This window comes from Garra rufa, chromosome 15, assembly GCF_049309525.1.
Source record: "Garra rufa chromosome 15, GarRuf1.0, whole genome shotgun sequence".
Classification (NCBI taxonomy): domain Eukaryota; kingdom Metazoa; phylum Chordata; class Actinopteri; order Cypriniformes; family Cyprinidae; genus Garra; species Garra rufa.
In genome coordinates this window covers 10,168,222-10,186,578 of record NC_133375.1, presented here as the reverse complement: position 1 = coordinate 10,186,578, position 18,357 = coordinate 10,168,222, and the positions used below count along the sequence as shown (strand labels likewise).

General features: G+C 37.9%; 1 protein-coding gene across 1 annotated transcript in view; it reads right to left on the bottom strand.

Moving 5' to 3' along the window:
- The window catches only part of magixb (MAGI family member, X-linked b), a 100,816-nt gene that overhangs the window by 21,442 nt on the left and 61,017 nt on the right, over positions 1-18,357 (bottom strand). Inside the window, exons 9-12 of the mRNA XM_073819636.1 lie at positions 16,735-17,269; positions 15,939-16,509; positions 15,799-15,862; positions 10,714-11,100 (exon numbers count right to left, since the gene is read on the bottom strand). Coding sequence (XP_073675737.1) covers positions 10,714-11,100; positions 15,799-15,862; positions 15,939-16,509; positions 16,735-17,269 — 1,557 coding nt within the window. The remainder of the gene's footprint in view (positions 1-10,713; positions 11,101-15,798; positions 15,863-15,938; positions 16,510-16,734; positions 17,270-18,357) is intronic.

Genomic DNA, 18,357 nt, shown 5'->3' with positions numbered 1-18,357 from the left:
GTGAAGAACAGCGGGCAGCTTAACTGTTCGGTACAAACAAGGGACTCATGAACATTATTAAGTATTAAGAATCAAGTCTATGTACAATTTTGGACAGGTTCATTTTTATAAATTCAACTATTTTCTTCTCTTGTGGGCTATATGTAAATGTATTATATGTGAAATATCTTATTCAGGTCAGTACGGAAAAAAAATAACATGCATTTTGTATGATCCCTCTCATTTTGGTAAAATAATTAACATTTTGCAGATTCTGCAGGGTGTAAACTTTTGACCTCAACTGGTCGTTTGTAAAATTTATGTTGTTCCAGGAAAGTTGATGACTCTTTCTGCACTACATTCTTTCTCTTTCTGTCAATCAAATGCTTGATTTGGCTGTAGGCATGAGACACAAGGTAATCACAGCTGTGCTGATATTCAGACCAACAGATTGCGAGTTTAACACTGCTTTTATACACAATTATGCTGGGTTCAGACTACAAAATTTTTTGTTAGTTATGACAGTCACTGTGTCAAAATATGTGATTTTGACTACTAAAATCTTGTCATAAACAAGAAACATGTAAGACTACGCGATGATAACCGACCATTCATCGAGTGCCGTCTTTAATGACGTGATGCTGTCATCTACACGGCGGGACTAGACAGGAGATACCTAGCAAACAGTGTTTTGCCCTGTCTTGTCATCAGAAAAGCCCAAAAGAGAAAGAAAACCTGACAGTGGACACAAATCTGGAATGCATAAAGAGGACAGCACGAACTGTCAAAGATAAGTTAGGTAAAATAGTGTTTATTTCACCTTTTGTCACTCTGTCACAGTTGTCCCTGAAGGAAACATCATAAATGCAGGAGTATTTGTGCCATAGCTCCACAAACATTTCCTTCATTGTAAATTTCCACCAATAATACCCAATATTATTGTCTCTCTTTCATTTCAGCATGTTCGAAAGCATATTCGAAGGCGCTTCTGTGCTCGTATTGGCTAGTGTCACAGATGTGACGAACTTGTCGTGGACGAATGAGAAAAATATTAAACATGCTAGTCTTTCTGTGTTGATGTCGTGAAGCATGGCAGAAGGTTGTCGTCCACTATGATAACATTACACAAGATCAAAAGTTTGAATCTTCCATCCCGATGCCCATTGTCGTTTACGAATCCCCATGACACCCAATGCCAAGCAGATCACACCAAAATCGGCTCTAAAAAAACAATAAGTTAACACTGAGAAACTGTAGACGCAATATTTTCAACACAATATAGATGCAGTATTGGCAGTTACTTTGTCAGTTAATTCTCTGCCTACCTAAACAGTTCCAAACAAATTCAAAAGTGAATGAACTGTCGTTTTGCCAAGCAACAAACAGTAGTGGTGTTTTATTCTGGAATGAACTAGTCTTTGAAAAAAATCGACTGAATGATTCAATGACTCATAAAACACTTATTTATTTTTCTGAATAAACCAGTGTTTTAAAACAAATCAGTTTAATGAATAAGCGACTTATTCACTCATAAAGACAGTCACTTGTCGCCACCTACTGTCTAACTATTTAACCGGTAGAAGGCATCACTGAAAAAACACCACAAATAATACACAGACTGACAGTCTGTCTGAAGCAAACACAGACGTGTGCAGTGACACAAACAGGGTGGCCTTTAAGTAGCACTGATGAAAGTTTGTAATATAGTAGCAGTCTTTGTACATCTTCATCTCAATAGTAAAAGTGCTCCACAGCTGCTGAAATGCACTGGCTGGCACTGTAACACCGTTTGCTTCAGAAGACCAGCCCTGCATACTAAAATATAAGAGAGATACTGAGAGGGAGAAGAGAAAGCACAGAGTGTGTGTGATGCTCATTGTGTACCCATGTTGCACTGCAGCAGCAATTTTTCCCAGTACCACCAACAGAAACAAATCTAACAAATCTAAATGTACTAGTTATGACTGTAAAAATAATGAAGACTAATAATAAATATAACTAACAATGCTGTAGATAACTACATATTTATGTTGGCATAACTGCCAATTTAATCATCATGAAATATGTTTGCTATTTATTTACCAAATATTGTATCACTCATGACCAGTGATGGAATAACGGTGTTATAAATAGATGGCGTTACTAACGGCATTACTTTTTTCAGTAACGAGTAATCATATTAATTAATGTTTCCCCATTTCAATGTTGTTACCGCTACTGACATTATAATGCAGCGTTACATTGTGTTCTTCTTCTGAGGTAAAGGCTTATTCCTCTCAGTGCGTCTTCTTCTAGAAATGAAAAATATCCAAGATTAACTTTTATTTGCATTTTAATGAGTGAAATAAGTATTTGATCCCCTATCAATCAGCAAGATTTCTGGCTCCCAGGTGTCTTTTATACAGGTTAAAACTCCCTTTAAGAGAGTGCTCCTAATCTCAGTTTGTTACTTGTATAAAAGACACCGGTCCACAGAAGCAATTAATCAATCAGATTCTAAACTCTCCACCATGGCCAAGACCAAAGAGCTGTCCAAGGATGTCAGGGACAAGATTGTAGAACAACACAAGGCTGGAATGGGCTACAAGACCATCGCCAAGCAGCTTGGTGAGAAGGTGACAACAGTCTGTGCGATTATTCGCAAATGGAAGAAACACAAAATAACTGTCAGTCTCCCTCAATCTAGGGCTCCATGCAAGATCTCACTTCGTGGAGTTTCAATGATCATGAGAACGGTAAGAAATCAGCCCAGAACCACACTGGAGGATCTTGTCAATGATCTCAAGGCAGTTGGGACCATAGTCACCAAGAAAACAATTGGTAACACACTACGCAGTGAAGGACTGAAATCCTGAAGTGCCCACAAGGTCCCCCTGCTCAAGAAAGCACATGTACAGGCCCAATGAACATCTGAATGATTCAGAGGAGAACTGGGTGAAAGATGAGACCAAAATCAAGTTCTTTGGCATCAACTCACCTCGCCATGTTAGGAGAAGGGGAAATGCTGCCTATGACCCCAAGAACACAATCCCCTCTGTCAAACATGGAGGTGGAAACATTATGGTTGGGGGTGCTTTTCTGCTAAGGGGACAGGACAACTGCACTGCATCAAAGGGATGACGGACAGGGCCATGTACCATCCAATCTTGCGTGAGAACTTCAGCCAGGGCATTGAAAATGGGTCGTGGATGGGTATTCCAGCATGGCAATGACCCAAAACACATGGCCAAGGCAACAAAGGAGTGGCTCAAGAAAAAGCACATTAAGGTCCTGGAGTGGCCTAGCCAGTCTCCAGAACATAATCCCATTGAAAATCTGTGGAGGAAGCTGAAAGTTTCCAAACCTTAATGACTTGGAGAGGATCTGCAAAGAGGAGTGGGACAAAATCCCTACTAAAATGTGTGCAAACCTGGTGGCTAACTACAAGAAACGTCTGACCTCTGTGATTGCCAACAAGGGTTTTGCCACCAAATACTAAGTCATAAGCTGCTTTTCCACAATCGGTCCGAACCGTTCTTAGAACGGTCGGGTATGGTTCCAGTTGTGTTTCCACCTGAGCCTGGTACGGCACGACACGATTACAAACCGTTCTCGGCCTGGAATTCTCGGCACGGTTAGGCAACCGTGCTGAGCCGGGCTGGTAAAATGCGTGTGCATGACGTCGCCACTCTGTTGCCTGGCTACCAGTTTCTCTATGGCTAAGTGGGTGCACAGTAAACATACAGTAAATATAAATACAAATGGCTGAGACACTTTCATCTGTGGATGAAACATTTGCTCTAATATTGATATTTGGGCAGAAAGAAAATTTCAGCAACAGCTGGAGGGTGCAAAGAGAAATGAAAAGGTTTTTAAATTATAGTCAAGTCAAGTCAAGTCACCTTTATTTATATAGCGCTTTTAACAATACAGATTGTGTCAAAGCAACTGCACAGTATTTAAACAGAACAATAGTGTGTAAGTAACGCATTATTGTAAATAATCAATTTTCAGTTAAAGGCAGTTCGTCAATGAATTCAGTGATATTAGTGATAGCACAGTGATAGCACAGTGTCTTGCAGAGAAGGGCATTAAGAAAAGTTCAAAACAGTGCCGGGAAAAAATAAAAAAACTCAAACATACATATTGCGTCCAAAAGGACAATAACAGTAGAAGCGGGGCAGCCTAATCTTGCGTTACCAAGGCAACGACTGACGCATTTGTATTTACATTCCAAAGAGTTCCGTTATCTGCACCACAGTGGAAAATCAAACCGTATCCGTGCTGACTGGCCCGGATCGGCATGGAACAGAACGGTTACGCATTGAGAACGGTTCGGCCCGATAGTGGAAAAGCGGCTATAGTTTGAGAAGGGATCAAATACTTATTTCACTCATTAAAATTGAATCAATTTATACGTTTTTTTAAATGCGTTTTTCTGGATTTCTTTGTTGTTATTCTGTCTCTCACTGTTAAAATAAACCTACCATTAAAATATAAACTGATCATTCTTTGTCAGTGGGCAAACATACAAAAGTTTGGACAGGAAAAAATGGAGCTTGTGCTGGTATCATACGAATTACTTTATCAGAGAATATTTGTTTTCGAACTTTTTTTGAATACTTAATTTAGAAGTAGACATTTCAAGCTTTCTATACATACATTTCATTTGTCTGCAAGGCACGTATTCGCAGAGATTCAGGTTGTTTTATTTATGTGTCTATCATGAAACTTGGCAAAGTTTATTTTATTTATTTTACAAAAGCACATTGTTTTTTTTGTTATTATGACTATACACAAATAAAAGCAGACCCTTTCTCATTTTCTAATTGACTGAGTATTTTTAGTTTTTTGTGGTCATCGAGAAAAAATGAGACAGGTGCAGTCTTCAACCCCAGAGGGTTTAACAATGTTTTTCATGTCCGCGCATTGAAGCGATCCCAAAAACATGCTATTTAGCCGCTGGAAGGCATCTCTCATATTGTCCCACCGCAACATTAAAATAGTGTAGATTAGTGTACAATGATTTATTCATTTACTATATTTAATATTGGGGGCATCCAAGTTATCTGACTTTTTTTTATATATATATATATAATACAATAATTTCCCTGGTAATTAGTTACTTCTATAATGATGTAACTCAGTTACTAATTGTGAGAAGTAACTAGTAACTACCGGTATAACTAATTGCTTTTTAAAGTAACGTGCCCAACACTGCTCATGACATAAGGAACATCTGTACAAATTCCAAGAAGCACAAAGATTTCTGACAGAGTCAGTAAACTGGGAACTGTAACCGATTGGAAAAAAGCAGTCTCTCGAAGAAATACATTACTCATCCATCTAAGACAATAATTACAAAACATAAAGATTACAAGCCTCAGCATTCAGTTACTGCAATGATTGCCTAAAATATATGACTTCGTCACAACTGAAACAGCGTATGAATACGAACCGGCAAGAATGACACGAAGATAATATCTCACTTATCTTGCTAGTTAATGAACAGAAGATGTTCTGCAAATGTGCTATTGATTTAGCTACAATGCAGTACTGCTATACCTGGAACTGAGAGCAGAAAACGCAGTGGGCTTTTCCACTGTCACAGCAATATGTACACAAGTGTGTATTTGGTGGACTAGTGGAATGTTTCAGTCACATTTTAGGCCTTAAGAACAGATTTCAGATAGCAAAAGCCAAGTCAAAACACAGAAACGTCACAAAACAACTATAAAAATCATACAAATATAATGCTGTTGTGTAAATAGTTTCTATACATAAGGATTACATTTTTACATTCAGTTATGGTGAGAACTTTACAAAAACTTTACTTGTTATACTGAGCGAATGATATTTCTATCCCCTAACAAACTGAATAAATTACTCCTCAACTTATAAACACGTATATATAGCCAAACATATAAAAACATGCAGATATCATGTCATAACAGGCCATGAAGCCTATTAAATACCATAATAATCACCTGCTGCAAAGCACTACATACGTTTGCCTTTAAAAACATCTGCATCTGCATCAACATTCTCGCAATAGAAATATGACAGCAAGATGCTTGTCAGTTTAATACATAAGGGATGAAATCAAGAAAAATACATATTTACGTTTAGAGTCCTTCACACTTTTCAAAGCAGACTGCAGTCTCTCCAGCATGGCTTGATGTGTGTGTGTGTGGTTGTGTGTTTGTGTGTAGAAGCAGGGTCCCGATCCCGGATCACACTCCGCTTAAATCCCAGCACATGTGAGCGCGATCACGCGGAAGGGTCATAATGAGAAAACGAATGGAGGGCATAAACAAACAAACAAGCAAATGAAAACAAAACAGAACGAGCCGCTGTCTCGCTGCTGCGAGCGAGTCGCTTACTGTAACGGGTTCATTTTCCTTTGGCATCTGGAGTCGGTGAATGAGAGGGAGGGATGGAGGGAGGGAGGGGGGTGGACAGGCAGAGAAAAGGAGGGAATAAAGACAGAGAGATGGAGATAAGAGGAGGGGCGATAAGAGAGCGAACGAGACGAACGATTTAATCCTTGGACCACTGCAGAGCGGGGGGTGTGCCGATCAGGGAAAGACAGCGAGAGAGAGAGACCTACATGCACATGTGTGTGTAATCTGACTTTGGCTTTGCTGATCCATCCTGGTCATGGCAATAAAAAAGCATTTGAGTGATTGAAATTAATGCTGTATCAGCGTAGTGCATATGACAGCACTGGTGCATCGTGAACTAGAGAACAGTGCATGTAATGATAGAGATTGTTCATCAAAAAATGTAAATTATGTCTTTTTTTTTCTTCTGTGGAACAAAAAATGTGAATTTTTAAGGAAAATATTACACATTGTTTCCCATATAATACAATTAAATATGGACTGGGACTGTCAAAATTTCACAGAAAAACAAATATGCTACAGTAAAAAAATGTTAATGTTAAAAGTTACCATACCACATATAATGAAAATCTTTAAATGATTATACATGACATTACATTTAAATACACTACCAGTCAAAAGTTTTTGAACAGTATGATTTTTAATGTTTTTTTAAATAATTCTGTTCTGCGCACCGAGGAAACATTTAGTTGATTCCGAATACAGCAAAAGTATGAACATTTTTTAACAAATAACTGCTTGCTATTTGAATATATTTTAAAATGCAGTTTATTCCTGTGATCAAAGCTACATTTTCAGCATAATTACTACAGTCTTCGGTGTCACATGATCCTTCAGAAATCATTCTAATATGCTGATTTACTGCTCAAGAAACATTTATTATTATCAATATTTAAAACAGCTGAGTATATTTTCAGGATTCTTTGATGAATATATCTAAAGATCTGTCTTTATCTTAAATAAAAAGCTTTTATAACATAATACACTATACTATTCAAAAGCTTGGAGTATATATATTTTTTTCAATTATAGAAATTAATACTATTATTTAGCAAGGGTGCTTTAAATTAATAATTTATAAAGTTGCAAAAGGTTTCTATTTCAGATAAATGCTGTTCTGTTCAGTTGTTTTCAAAATAATAATACATGTTTTTTTGAGCAGCAGAATTTTAGAATGATTTCTGAAGGATCATGTGACTGGAGTAATGATGCTAAAAATCCAGCATTGGAATCAAAGGAATAAATTACATTTGAAAATATATTAAAATAGTTATTTTAAATTGTAAAAATATGTCAACATTTTACAGGTTTTTTTGCTATGATTTTGATCAAATAAATGCAGGTTTGGTAAGGAAAAGGAATTATTTAAAAAACATTAAAATCTTACTGTTCAAAAACTTTTGACTCTTAGTGTATGCTGTAAAATACTATATAAGAGTTTTGCAAGTAAAAACTATGAATTAACAAATAAATTATAGTGAAAAATAGTAAAAGCACATTCCAAGAAGCCCCTGTGTGACAAATCTCATATGATTTTATTTTACATTTTTTATTTATTTTTTCTTATTTATGTTATCAGTGATGTACATTACAGTGTTTTTTCTTACATTTTCTGATATTTATTAAATGCTTTTATTATTATTTTAGTGTTTGTCTTTGTATTGTTATGGTGGTAACAGTACATTAGATTTTCAATCTGTTTGTCACATAAAGTTATTATATGGCATGCATGCATGCAGCATGGACCACGTTTATGGAATCTTTCGGTGCCCCTTTTTATATTGGACATTGGAGCTTGAATGTCCCAGTCCCCATTCACTTGCATTTTATGGAAATGAGTAGCCAGAACTAAACATGAGAAACAAAGTAACTTACGTTTGGAAAAACCTGAGAGTAAATAATGCTGAATTTCTATTTTAGTTGAACTGTCCCTTTAAGAAATCGACTGGCAGTGACACAACTAGGATAATCACTCTTATTGATTCATTGATCTTGTAACTCATGTTTTGCTTGCTGACATAATTCTTTGTCTCTTTATCATTCTCCCATTGTCTCCCCTAAGATTTTTTTTTTCGACATCATCTATGATTTTTATATAGCTTACAGTCATCATACAGTAGGATTTGACAGCATTTCATGCTCCTCTGCACAGCCATACACACACACAAACACACATCCAGTGTTTCATCATGGACATATTGAGCCTTCTTTAACCTCTAGCCACGTATATACAGTACATATATAGGCATATTTATTTTTTCATTTTAAGCTATTTTTCAAATGACTGGGAGAAAGAGAAAGAGTCTACTATACTTGAAAAACTTTATCTCATATTGCCAAAAATACACTGTATGAGTCAAATTATAGATTTTTCTTTTATGCCAAAAATCTTTAGGATATTAAGTAAATATCATGTTCTATTAAGATATTTTGTAAATTTCCTATTGTAAATATATCAAAACTTAATTTAGATTAGTAATATGCATTGCTAAGAACTTCATTTGGACAACTATAAAGCACCCTCAGATTTCAGATTTTCATCAGCTTTCAGATGATGTATAAATCTCAATTTCAAAAAATTGACCCTTATGACTGGTTTTGTGATCAAGGATCACATATATAATTAATATATTTTTTTTTGTTCTTTTTTTAATCCATATGTAATCTCATTTATAATTTCAAATGTGAACTCTCAGTGTAACTCCGAGGGTGTGTACAACATCAAGGCAGAACATACTCCCAAAAAGATTATGAAATCAAATCATACAGAAGAGTTGCATCTGAGATATGCACGGAAACAGCTGTGACATTGGGGACAGGCACTTTTTTAGATGCTCAAGCTCTTAGTGATGCCATGGCCTCAATAAAAACCAAAGGAACACTGAGCAAAATGAGGTCATTGTGGGTTTAGGTAGGGGAGAGTGGGAGGGGGAAGGGGGGCTGCGTGTATCCGGGCCTGATGTTGGCAGGCCTCAGTGTTGGCAGGCCTCTGTCTCACTGTCAGTCAGTCAACCTAATACAGCTGCCACTGAATAAGCCCAATTATGCACATAACAGTCTATGGCCACTTTCAAGAACCCATGAAATTAAAAATATATATATTTTTGCTTTTAGTATGAATATCTAGTATAATTAGCCTTAAGGATATCTCTAAACTACTGTGCTTCAAAACACTGACAGTCAAATGCTTTCTAGTATCTAAAGCCTCCAGCCTCTTACACTATAAATGACACTGAAGCCATGGCTGAAATCTGTCACTTGTTCAAACATTTTTTTATGTTACAGTTATGTTATGTCATGCTACAGTCATGCTATGTTATGTTATGTCATGCTACAGTTAAGGTCAAAAGTTTACACCCCCCTTTCAGAATCTGCAAAATGATAATTATTTTACTAAAAAAAGAGGGATCATGCAAAATGCATGCTATTGTTTATTTAGTACTGACCTGAATAAGATATTTCACATAGAAGATGTTTACATATAGTCTACAAGAGAAAATAATATTTGAATTTATTAAAAAAATTAACCCGTTCACATACACTTGATTCTTCTTCTTGTTCTTACCTGAATAATCCACATTGTGTAGCTTTTTAAATGACAGTACTAAATAAAAAAAAAACTATGATATTTAGGCAAAATAAGAAAAATGTACACATCTCCATTCTATTCAAAAGTTGTCACCCCCTGGCTCTTAATGCATTGTGTTTCCTTCTGGAGCATCAATGAGCATTTGAACCTTCTGTAATAATTGCATATTACATCCCACTCAGTTCTTAATGTGAAAAGATCTCAAAATCATTGTCGGAAAGGTTTCAAATACACACAAATGCTGGAAAACCAAAGAATTTGTGGAACCTGAAGGAGTTTTCTGATGAACAGCAGGCAGTTTAACCTTTCAGGACAAATAAGGGACTATCACTAAACAAAAAGCATAGCTGTGGATCATTCAGGTAACAACACTGTATTAAGAATCCAGGGGGTGTAAACTTTTGAACAGGGTATTTTTTAAAAATTCAACTATTATTTTCTGCTGTGGACTATATGTAAACATCTTCTATGTGAAATATCTTATTCAAGTCAATACTAAATCAATAATAACATGCATTTTGTATATGATCCCTCATATTTTGGTAAAATAATTAACATTTTGCAGATTCTCAAAGGGGGATGTAAACTCTTGACCTTAACTGTATGGCAAATGGCACATAGTGCACTATATAGGGGATAGGGAGCAATTTAGACAGTTTAAACATAAGTTAATTCCACAATAAATAGTTAATATAAAACTCAGGGAATATCTAGCATGTCTAGCAACAGGTTACTGTATGGTGATGCATTACAAGTACTTACCTTTGACATTCTCCACATCCTGAGAGGCGATAACAAATCCAAAGCCTTCACCTGGTTTCCTCTTCAACTCCACCTCATACCCCCTCAGCACAGGGGGCTGTTCTTTCTCCTCTGCTTTTACTCTGGGACTGAGTACCGTCCCTCCTTCCTCTGAACTCATCCAATCGCGTGGTTCCAGCGTGAGAGTGACAGGAACAGAATCCAGGAAACTGGTGCTCTGGACCAATGAGGAGCGCACTAGCGCTGGAGAGGGTGGGGTTAAAGAGCTGCGCGATAATGGCATTGAGTCAGGCATGGTAAGAGGGACTTCAGAGTCAGAGGCGGAGCGAGGAGGGGGAGGAGTCAGTCGTCGCACAGAATTAGGCGAAATGGAGTAATGCGAGGGGCCTGCAAAGAAAGGACAAAATAATTCATTTTTAATGAGCGGGGATGAAGAATTTACACAATTACAAAGTGTTATTGATATTCTGGATTTGACAGTAGCCCTTGAGTTGCATGAATTGAGTAAGTTTGAGCAAAACTTTATGATTGGTAATACAAGATGTATCAGTATCAGCTGTTTAAAGTTATTATTGTAAAATAGGCTGATATATGTAGGCTGAGAAATTACAGTCAAATGATCATGGGACCCCATATTATTACTACACTGAAATGTAAAATCTATTATTAAACTAAACAAATAAATACATTTACATGTACATTTACATTTATTCATTTAGCCGACGCTTTTATCCAAAGCGACTTACAATTGGGAATACAACAAGTGATTCATCCTAAGGAGGCAGATCAACATAGGAAGTGCTCCAAAATACCATATATCAGGCGTTGCTAGAAGAGTGCAGGCTAGAAGGAGAAGATCAGGAAAGAGAGGAAAGACAGGCTAGAAAGGGAGGATCAAGAAGAGAGGAGAATTTTGTTTTTTTAATTTTTTTATTTAGTCACATAGTGTCGAAAAAGATGGGTTTTCAGCAGTAGCTTGAAAGCTGTTAAGGAGTCTGCATTCCGGATAGGGGTGGGAAGATCATTCCACCAGGCAGGGACATTGAACGAGAATGTTCTGGACAGTGTTTTATACCTCTCTGTGGTGGTACAATGAGGCGTCTTTCACTAGAGGATCTCAGACTTCTGGAAGGAGTGTAGATGTGTAGTAGTGAATGGAGGTAGGCAGGTGATGATCCGGTGGCTGTCCTATATGCCAGCATCAATGTCTTGAATTTGATGCGTGCTGTAACCGGTAGCCAGTGCAGTGATATGAAGAGAGGTGTGACATGGGCCTTTTTGGGCTCATTGAAGACCAGTCGTGCTGCTGCATTCTGAATCATTTGTAGAGGTTTGATTGTACATGCTGGAAGACCAGCTAAAAGAGCATTGCAGTAGTCCAGCCTGGAAATGACCAGGGCCTGGACGAGGAGTTGTGTAGCATGCTCTGTTAGGAAGGGCCTGATCTTTCTGATGTTGTGCAATGCAAACCTGCAAGATCGAGCAGTCTTAGCTATGTGGTCTTTAAAAGTCAATTGGTCGTCAAAGATTACACCCAGATTTCTGGCTGAAGTCGATGGGCTAATTGTTGATGAACCTAGCTGGATGGAGAAGTCATGTTGTAAAGATGCAGTGGCAGGAAAGATAAGGCGTTCCGTCTTTGCTAGATTGAGCTGTAGATGGTGTTCCTTCATCCATGCAGAGATATCCGCCAGGCAACCTGAGATCCGTGCAGCTACCGATGGATCGTCTGGTTTGAATGAAAGATAGAGTGTGTCAACAGCATAGCAATGGTAGGAGAAGCCATGTGTCTGTATGATGGGGCCCAGAGATGTAGTGTATATGGAGAAGAGGAGAGGTCCAAGAACTGATCCCTGAGGAACCCCAGTGACCAGTTGATGAGTTTTGGATACCTCCCCTCCCCAGGCCACTCTGAAAGACCTACCAGAGAGGTAGGATTTGAACCAGCGAAGTGAAGTCCCTGTGATGCCCAACGATGAGAGGGTAGACAGGAGGATCTGATGATTCACCGTGTCAAAAGCTGCAGATAGATCCAGCAAGATGAGTACTGATGATTTGGAATCAGCATTTGCTGTCCGCAAGGCTTCAGTGACAGACAGTAGTGCAGTCTCAGTTGAATGGCCGTTTCTGAACCCTGATTGGTTAGAATCCAGTAGATTGTTCTGTGAGAGGAATAAGGATAGCTGGTTGAAAACAGCCCGTTCCAGTGTTTTTGCTATGAATGGAAGGAGAGAGACAGGTCTGTAGTTGTCAATTAGTGAAGAGTTAAGTGTAGGTTTTTTGAGCAGTGGGGTTACCCGGGCCTGCTTAAATGTACTGGGGAAAGTGCCTGTGAGAAGAGAAGTGTTGATGATGTGTGTGAGCGCCGGTAGGATTGTAGGAGAGATTGCTTGGAGAAGGTGTGAGGGGATAGGATCTAAAGGACATGTCGTCGGATGGCTGGAGAGGAAAAGTTTGGTTACTTCTGCCTCTGAGTAAGGACAGAAGGAGAAGAGGGGAGTTCCAGTTGTATGTGTGGAGCTGAGAACTTATTACTGATAGATGTAGTTTTGTCTGTAAAAAATGTAGCGAAGTCATCAGCTGTTATAGAAGTTGTGGGAGGTGGTGGAGGGGGACAAAGCAGTGTATTAAATGTTTTGAAAAGGTTGCGTGCGTCCGGAGAATTGTTGATCCTGTTGTGGAAGTATGAAGATTTGGCCGTATGTACTTGGGTAGAGAAAGATGAGAGCATAGACTGATACATACTGAGGTCAGATGGATGTGCCATTGTGTGCCAAATGTGCCATTTTCTCTCGGCTGCCCTAAGTTTGGACCGATGCTCATGAAGAACATTGGATAACCAAGGGGTTGTCGGAGCAGCTCGTGCTGGCCTGGAGGAGAGAAGGCATATATCATCTAGACAAGACGTAAGAGTGGAGCATAAGGTGTCAGTTGCTGCATTAGTGTCCAGGGATGAGAAGTGGGTTGGAGAGGGAAGGGAGGAGGATACTAAAGAAGAAAGGTGGGAGGGTGAGAGAGAGCGTAGGTTTCGTCTAAAAGTAACAGGTAGAGGTGTTGGGGGTGCACAAGTAGCAAGATGTAGGTCAAATGTAATGAAGAAGTGGGCAAAGATGTGTAGAGGTTGGACCGCAATGTTGTCTGAAATACAATTCCGCGTGTAAAAGAGATCAAGTTGGTTGCCAGACTTATGAGTGTATGTAGTGATAACACATTGTAGATCAAATGAAGCTAGAAGTGAATGGAAGTCAGCAGCATAGGGTTTGTCAAGGTGAATGTTGAAGTCCCCAAAGACTAGAAGTGGGCTGGCATCCTCTTGAAAAGAGGACAGCAGTCCATCCAGCTCTTCTAAGAAGATGCCAAGTTGACTAGGAGGGCGGTAAATTACCACAATGTGGAGATTGATAGGAGATGTTACAGTGATTGTATGAGATTCGAATGAACTATAATTGCATAGAGGAGAATGGGTTGAGTATTTCCAGATGTTAGAAATGAGCAGTCCCGTACCCCCACCCCTTCCAGTGTGACGATGGGTGTGAGAGAAGGAAAAGTTATTAGAAAGAGCAGCTGGGGTTGCAGAGTCTTCTGGACGAATCCAGGTCTCAGTCAAACCTAGAATACTCAGGCCAGATTGCAAAGAAAATGCTGAAATGAAGTCAGCTTTGTTGACAGCTGACTGACAGTTCCAGAGTCCAACCTTGAAAGAGAAAGGTTCAGTGGAAGAGGTGTCGATAGGACGCAGGCTAGAAATATTGCGTCATTGTGTGCGTGTGATATTAGTGCGGTGTGTAGAGAGCACCGTAATGAATTGGAAACACATGATAGAAGAGGACAGAAAGAAGAGTGAAATAAAGGAAAGCAGTACTTAAGTGCGTTGTCTGTGTCGTTGCTCGGAAGAGCCGCGCAGGAAAAGTCGCAGGTCTTTACTCTCGTCGGTCTTCACGCGAGGAGGCTGAACACTTCCGCTGACGCTTCAGCGTCAGCTGGTCTGACGCAGTTAAATAGACAACCAAACAATGCTTTACTGTTAACAGCTAGGGACGCCTCCTAGGCTCAGTCAGCCGCAAATGTATCGCCCGCACGCAAAATGGCTCAATAAATAAAATATGAAATATAAAATAATATATTGCAATAAAATTAAACAAAATGAAAAAAAAAAGTATATAATATATGATTTTGTCTATTGCAGACAAGCATTTTATTTCTTCAAAATAAAAAAAAATAAATAATAAACTAAAAAATGAAATGAAATAAAAAGTAAAATAAAGTATTTGCTAAGAATAACGCTTATAACGCTATAACGCTTTCCACTATATATGATGCTATGATTTAATCTATTGCAGACAAGTTTTTTTCTTCAAAATAAAATTTTACATTTTAAAAATAATAAATAAAATAAAATAAAATAATAAAATAAAATATTTGCTAAGAGTCTGTAAGGCTTTCCACTATATTTAATGCTATGATTTTTGTCTACTGCAAAATCTGCTATTTCTTCAAATAAACTGAAAATGTAAAAAAACATAAAAAATAAATTCAATTAAATCATAAAATAAAATGTAAAAAATCAAATAAAATATGCTATGATTTTAACTATTGCAGACAAGCATTTTATTTCTTCAAAATAAAATTTAAAACGTAAATAAATAAATAAAATAAAATAAAATATTTGCTGAGAGCCTATAAGGTTTTCCACTATATATGATGCTATGATTTTGTTTACTGCAGACAAGCATTTTATTTCTTCAAAATAAAATTGAACAGTTTAAAAATAAAATAAAGAATATTTTGAGAGCCTTTAAGGTTTTTACTGTATATGATGCTATGATTTTATCTTATGTAGACAACCATTTTATTTATTAAAAAAAACTTTAAAACTAAACTAAAATAAAATAAAATAAAATAAAATAAAATATTTGCTGAGAGCCTATACAGTTTTCAGCTATTTATGAGGCTTTGGAGAGAAAAAAGGCTGTATTAAAGGCTGTAAAATACAGCTATACTGTAAAGCTGTATTTTAAATGGAGAAAATCCCATATTTTAAATGTGGATGCTGAGTTTTATGAAATGGGTGAACATATTACTTACCCCCTCTATAAACCAGCAAAATAACTTCTCCCTTTTTAGTGTGTTCTTGCAAAATCCTTTGGACCTTGAATCAAAGTATACAATAATAAATATTCAACAATAATAACAGTACACCATAACAAAAATTTAACATTCTATACCTGTGCAAAACTGAGACTCTGTACATCTGCTCCATTTATCTTTACAATGGCATCTCCAGACTGCAAGCCGTTACACTGTCTGTGGTCCCAGACTTTCTTCACGAGGGTCTGTCTGCCTCCGTGACCTCCTGCCGTGACACTAAACCCCATATTGCTGCCCCTCTCACATTTAGCCAAAGCAACAGGAACTAGTTCCCCACCTGCAGCCATTCCTCCAACTCCACTCCCGATCACAGCGCTCATGGCTCCGGGTGAAGGAATGCTGCTGTTTGGGCTGCCGCTGCTGGCACTGGCTGTGCCGTTGAAGGTGAAGTAAGGCCCGTCGGAATGGGCACTGCTAGGTGGGGTTAGCAGAGAATGCTGGGGTTTACGGAGATGAGAGTAGCGTCTTCCTCCTCCAGGAGAGTACGAGATGGGGCCTGGGCTTATTTCAGTGTGGGGTAGGGGCAATCGAGATATGGGTGGTGGAGTACTGGAGGAAAGGTCACTCTCAGAAGATTTGAAGGAGTGCAGGCGGGGAGGTGGCGGAGTGGACAGGGAATTGTTGTTGTGGTTACGGATAAACGAGGCCCTGTGAAGATAAAAGGAGAGAGACCATGTGCTCAGGCAAAGGAACTCACAGTAGATATAATGTATTAGGGTTGAGGAGGGATGGAATACAGCTTTATGTTTTTAAAATAGAAAATATAAGTAACTGTATTCAGTTACATTTACAACTTAAACATTGGCTGAAAAAATATTACAATTTAAAATAATTGTGTTTCCATTTTAAAACATTTAAAAATAATCCTCTCACCTGTGGGATCCAATTGCAGACACCACCTCGCTGTCACTCTGGCTGGCCAGTTCTGAACTTTGCAACCTCCTGATGCTTCTGGCAGAGCGCGGTGGTCTCAGGAATCCGCTCCCATACCCATTAGAGTACTGGTATGACGATGGCTGTCTTGGAGGAGAAGCAAATGGGGACGAATTACCATTAGCATCCAAACTGAACCTTGATGCCCGCACTCTGAGATTCCTGGAGGATCCCCTCTCAAAATCAGACCACATGGGCCCATTGTGGTTGAGGTGTGGCTGAGCGTAGGGGAGAGGAGGCTGGGCCTGGGGTTGGGTGGTGGTTGGTGGATGTAGATGTAGCGACTGGTCGTGGGATGCCGTTAGCCTAGGATTGGGCATCTTAGGACAGCCGTCAGAGTTATACAGCATGGGGTAGCCTCTTCGGACAACAACGTCCACAGTGTGACCAATCGGAATGGCTTTTAACATTTCCACTACGTCTTTGTGAGAGAAGCCGAGCACGCAGGTATCATTGATGTACACCAGAATGTCCGCTGGAAGAGGCAAAAGATGAAATGTGTTACATTTGCATTCGTTTGCATTCAATTAATACTATGAAACTTCAATTAATAGATTCGACAAACTACGGCTAAAAAGTTTGGGGTTGGTAAAACTTTTCTAATATAACATTGGGAAATAATATTACGATTTAAAATAATTGTTTTTCATTTGAAAATATTTAAAATGTTTAAAAATATAATTTGTTCTTGTGATGGCAAAGCTGAATTTTGACAGTCTTTATTGTCACATGATCTTTCAGAAATTAATTTAATATGCTGATTTGCTGCTCAAAAACATTTTATTGTTGCTAACATGCTAACAATATGCTAATAATGACAAAAACATGTTACCAAATACCAATCAATCATGTTTACAACATGCTAATCATGCCTGCAAAAGGCTAACAATGTTAAAAACATGCTAGTAACATGTTAGAAGCTTGGTAACATGTTAACAACAGGCTAATAATCCTAGAAAAAATTTAACAATATAAAAAAATGCTTGCAGCATGCTAATCAAGCTGGAAACATGCTAACAATGTTAAAAACATGCTAGCAACATGCTTATCATGATAGAACCATGCTAACAATGTTAAAAACATGTTTATAATGCCGTAAAAATGTTAATAATGCTATAAATATGATAGTATACACCAATTGTGCTTAAAACTTGGTAATGCTAATACTGTTAAGAACATGCTAGCAACATGCTAATCATGCTAGATACATTCTAACAATGCTAAGAATGAAAGGAATATGCTAACATCATAATGTTAGACACGTGCTAACAAGATGTTAAAAATTATAAAAATATGATAACAAAAAGCTGAAAACATACTAACAACATGCTAATAATGCTAAAAACATATTTAACTTGCTAATCATGCAAAAATCATGTTAGCAATATGGTAGCATGCTAAAAATGCAAGAAACATACTAGCATTCTAATCATGCTAGAAACATGCTACCAACCAAATGTTAATTATTGTTAAAACATGCTAGCAATATGCTAATAATGTACAGAATATGCTAACAATTTATGAGACATGCTAACAGCATGCTAATAATGTTTAAAAGACGCT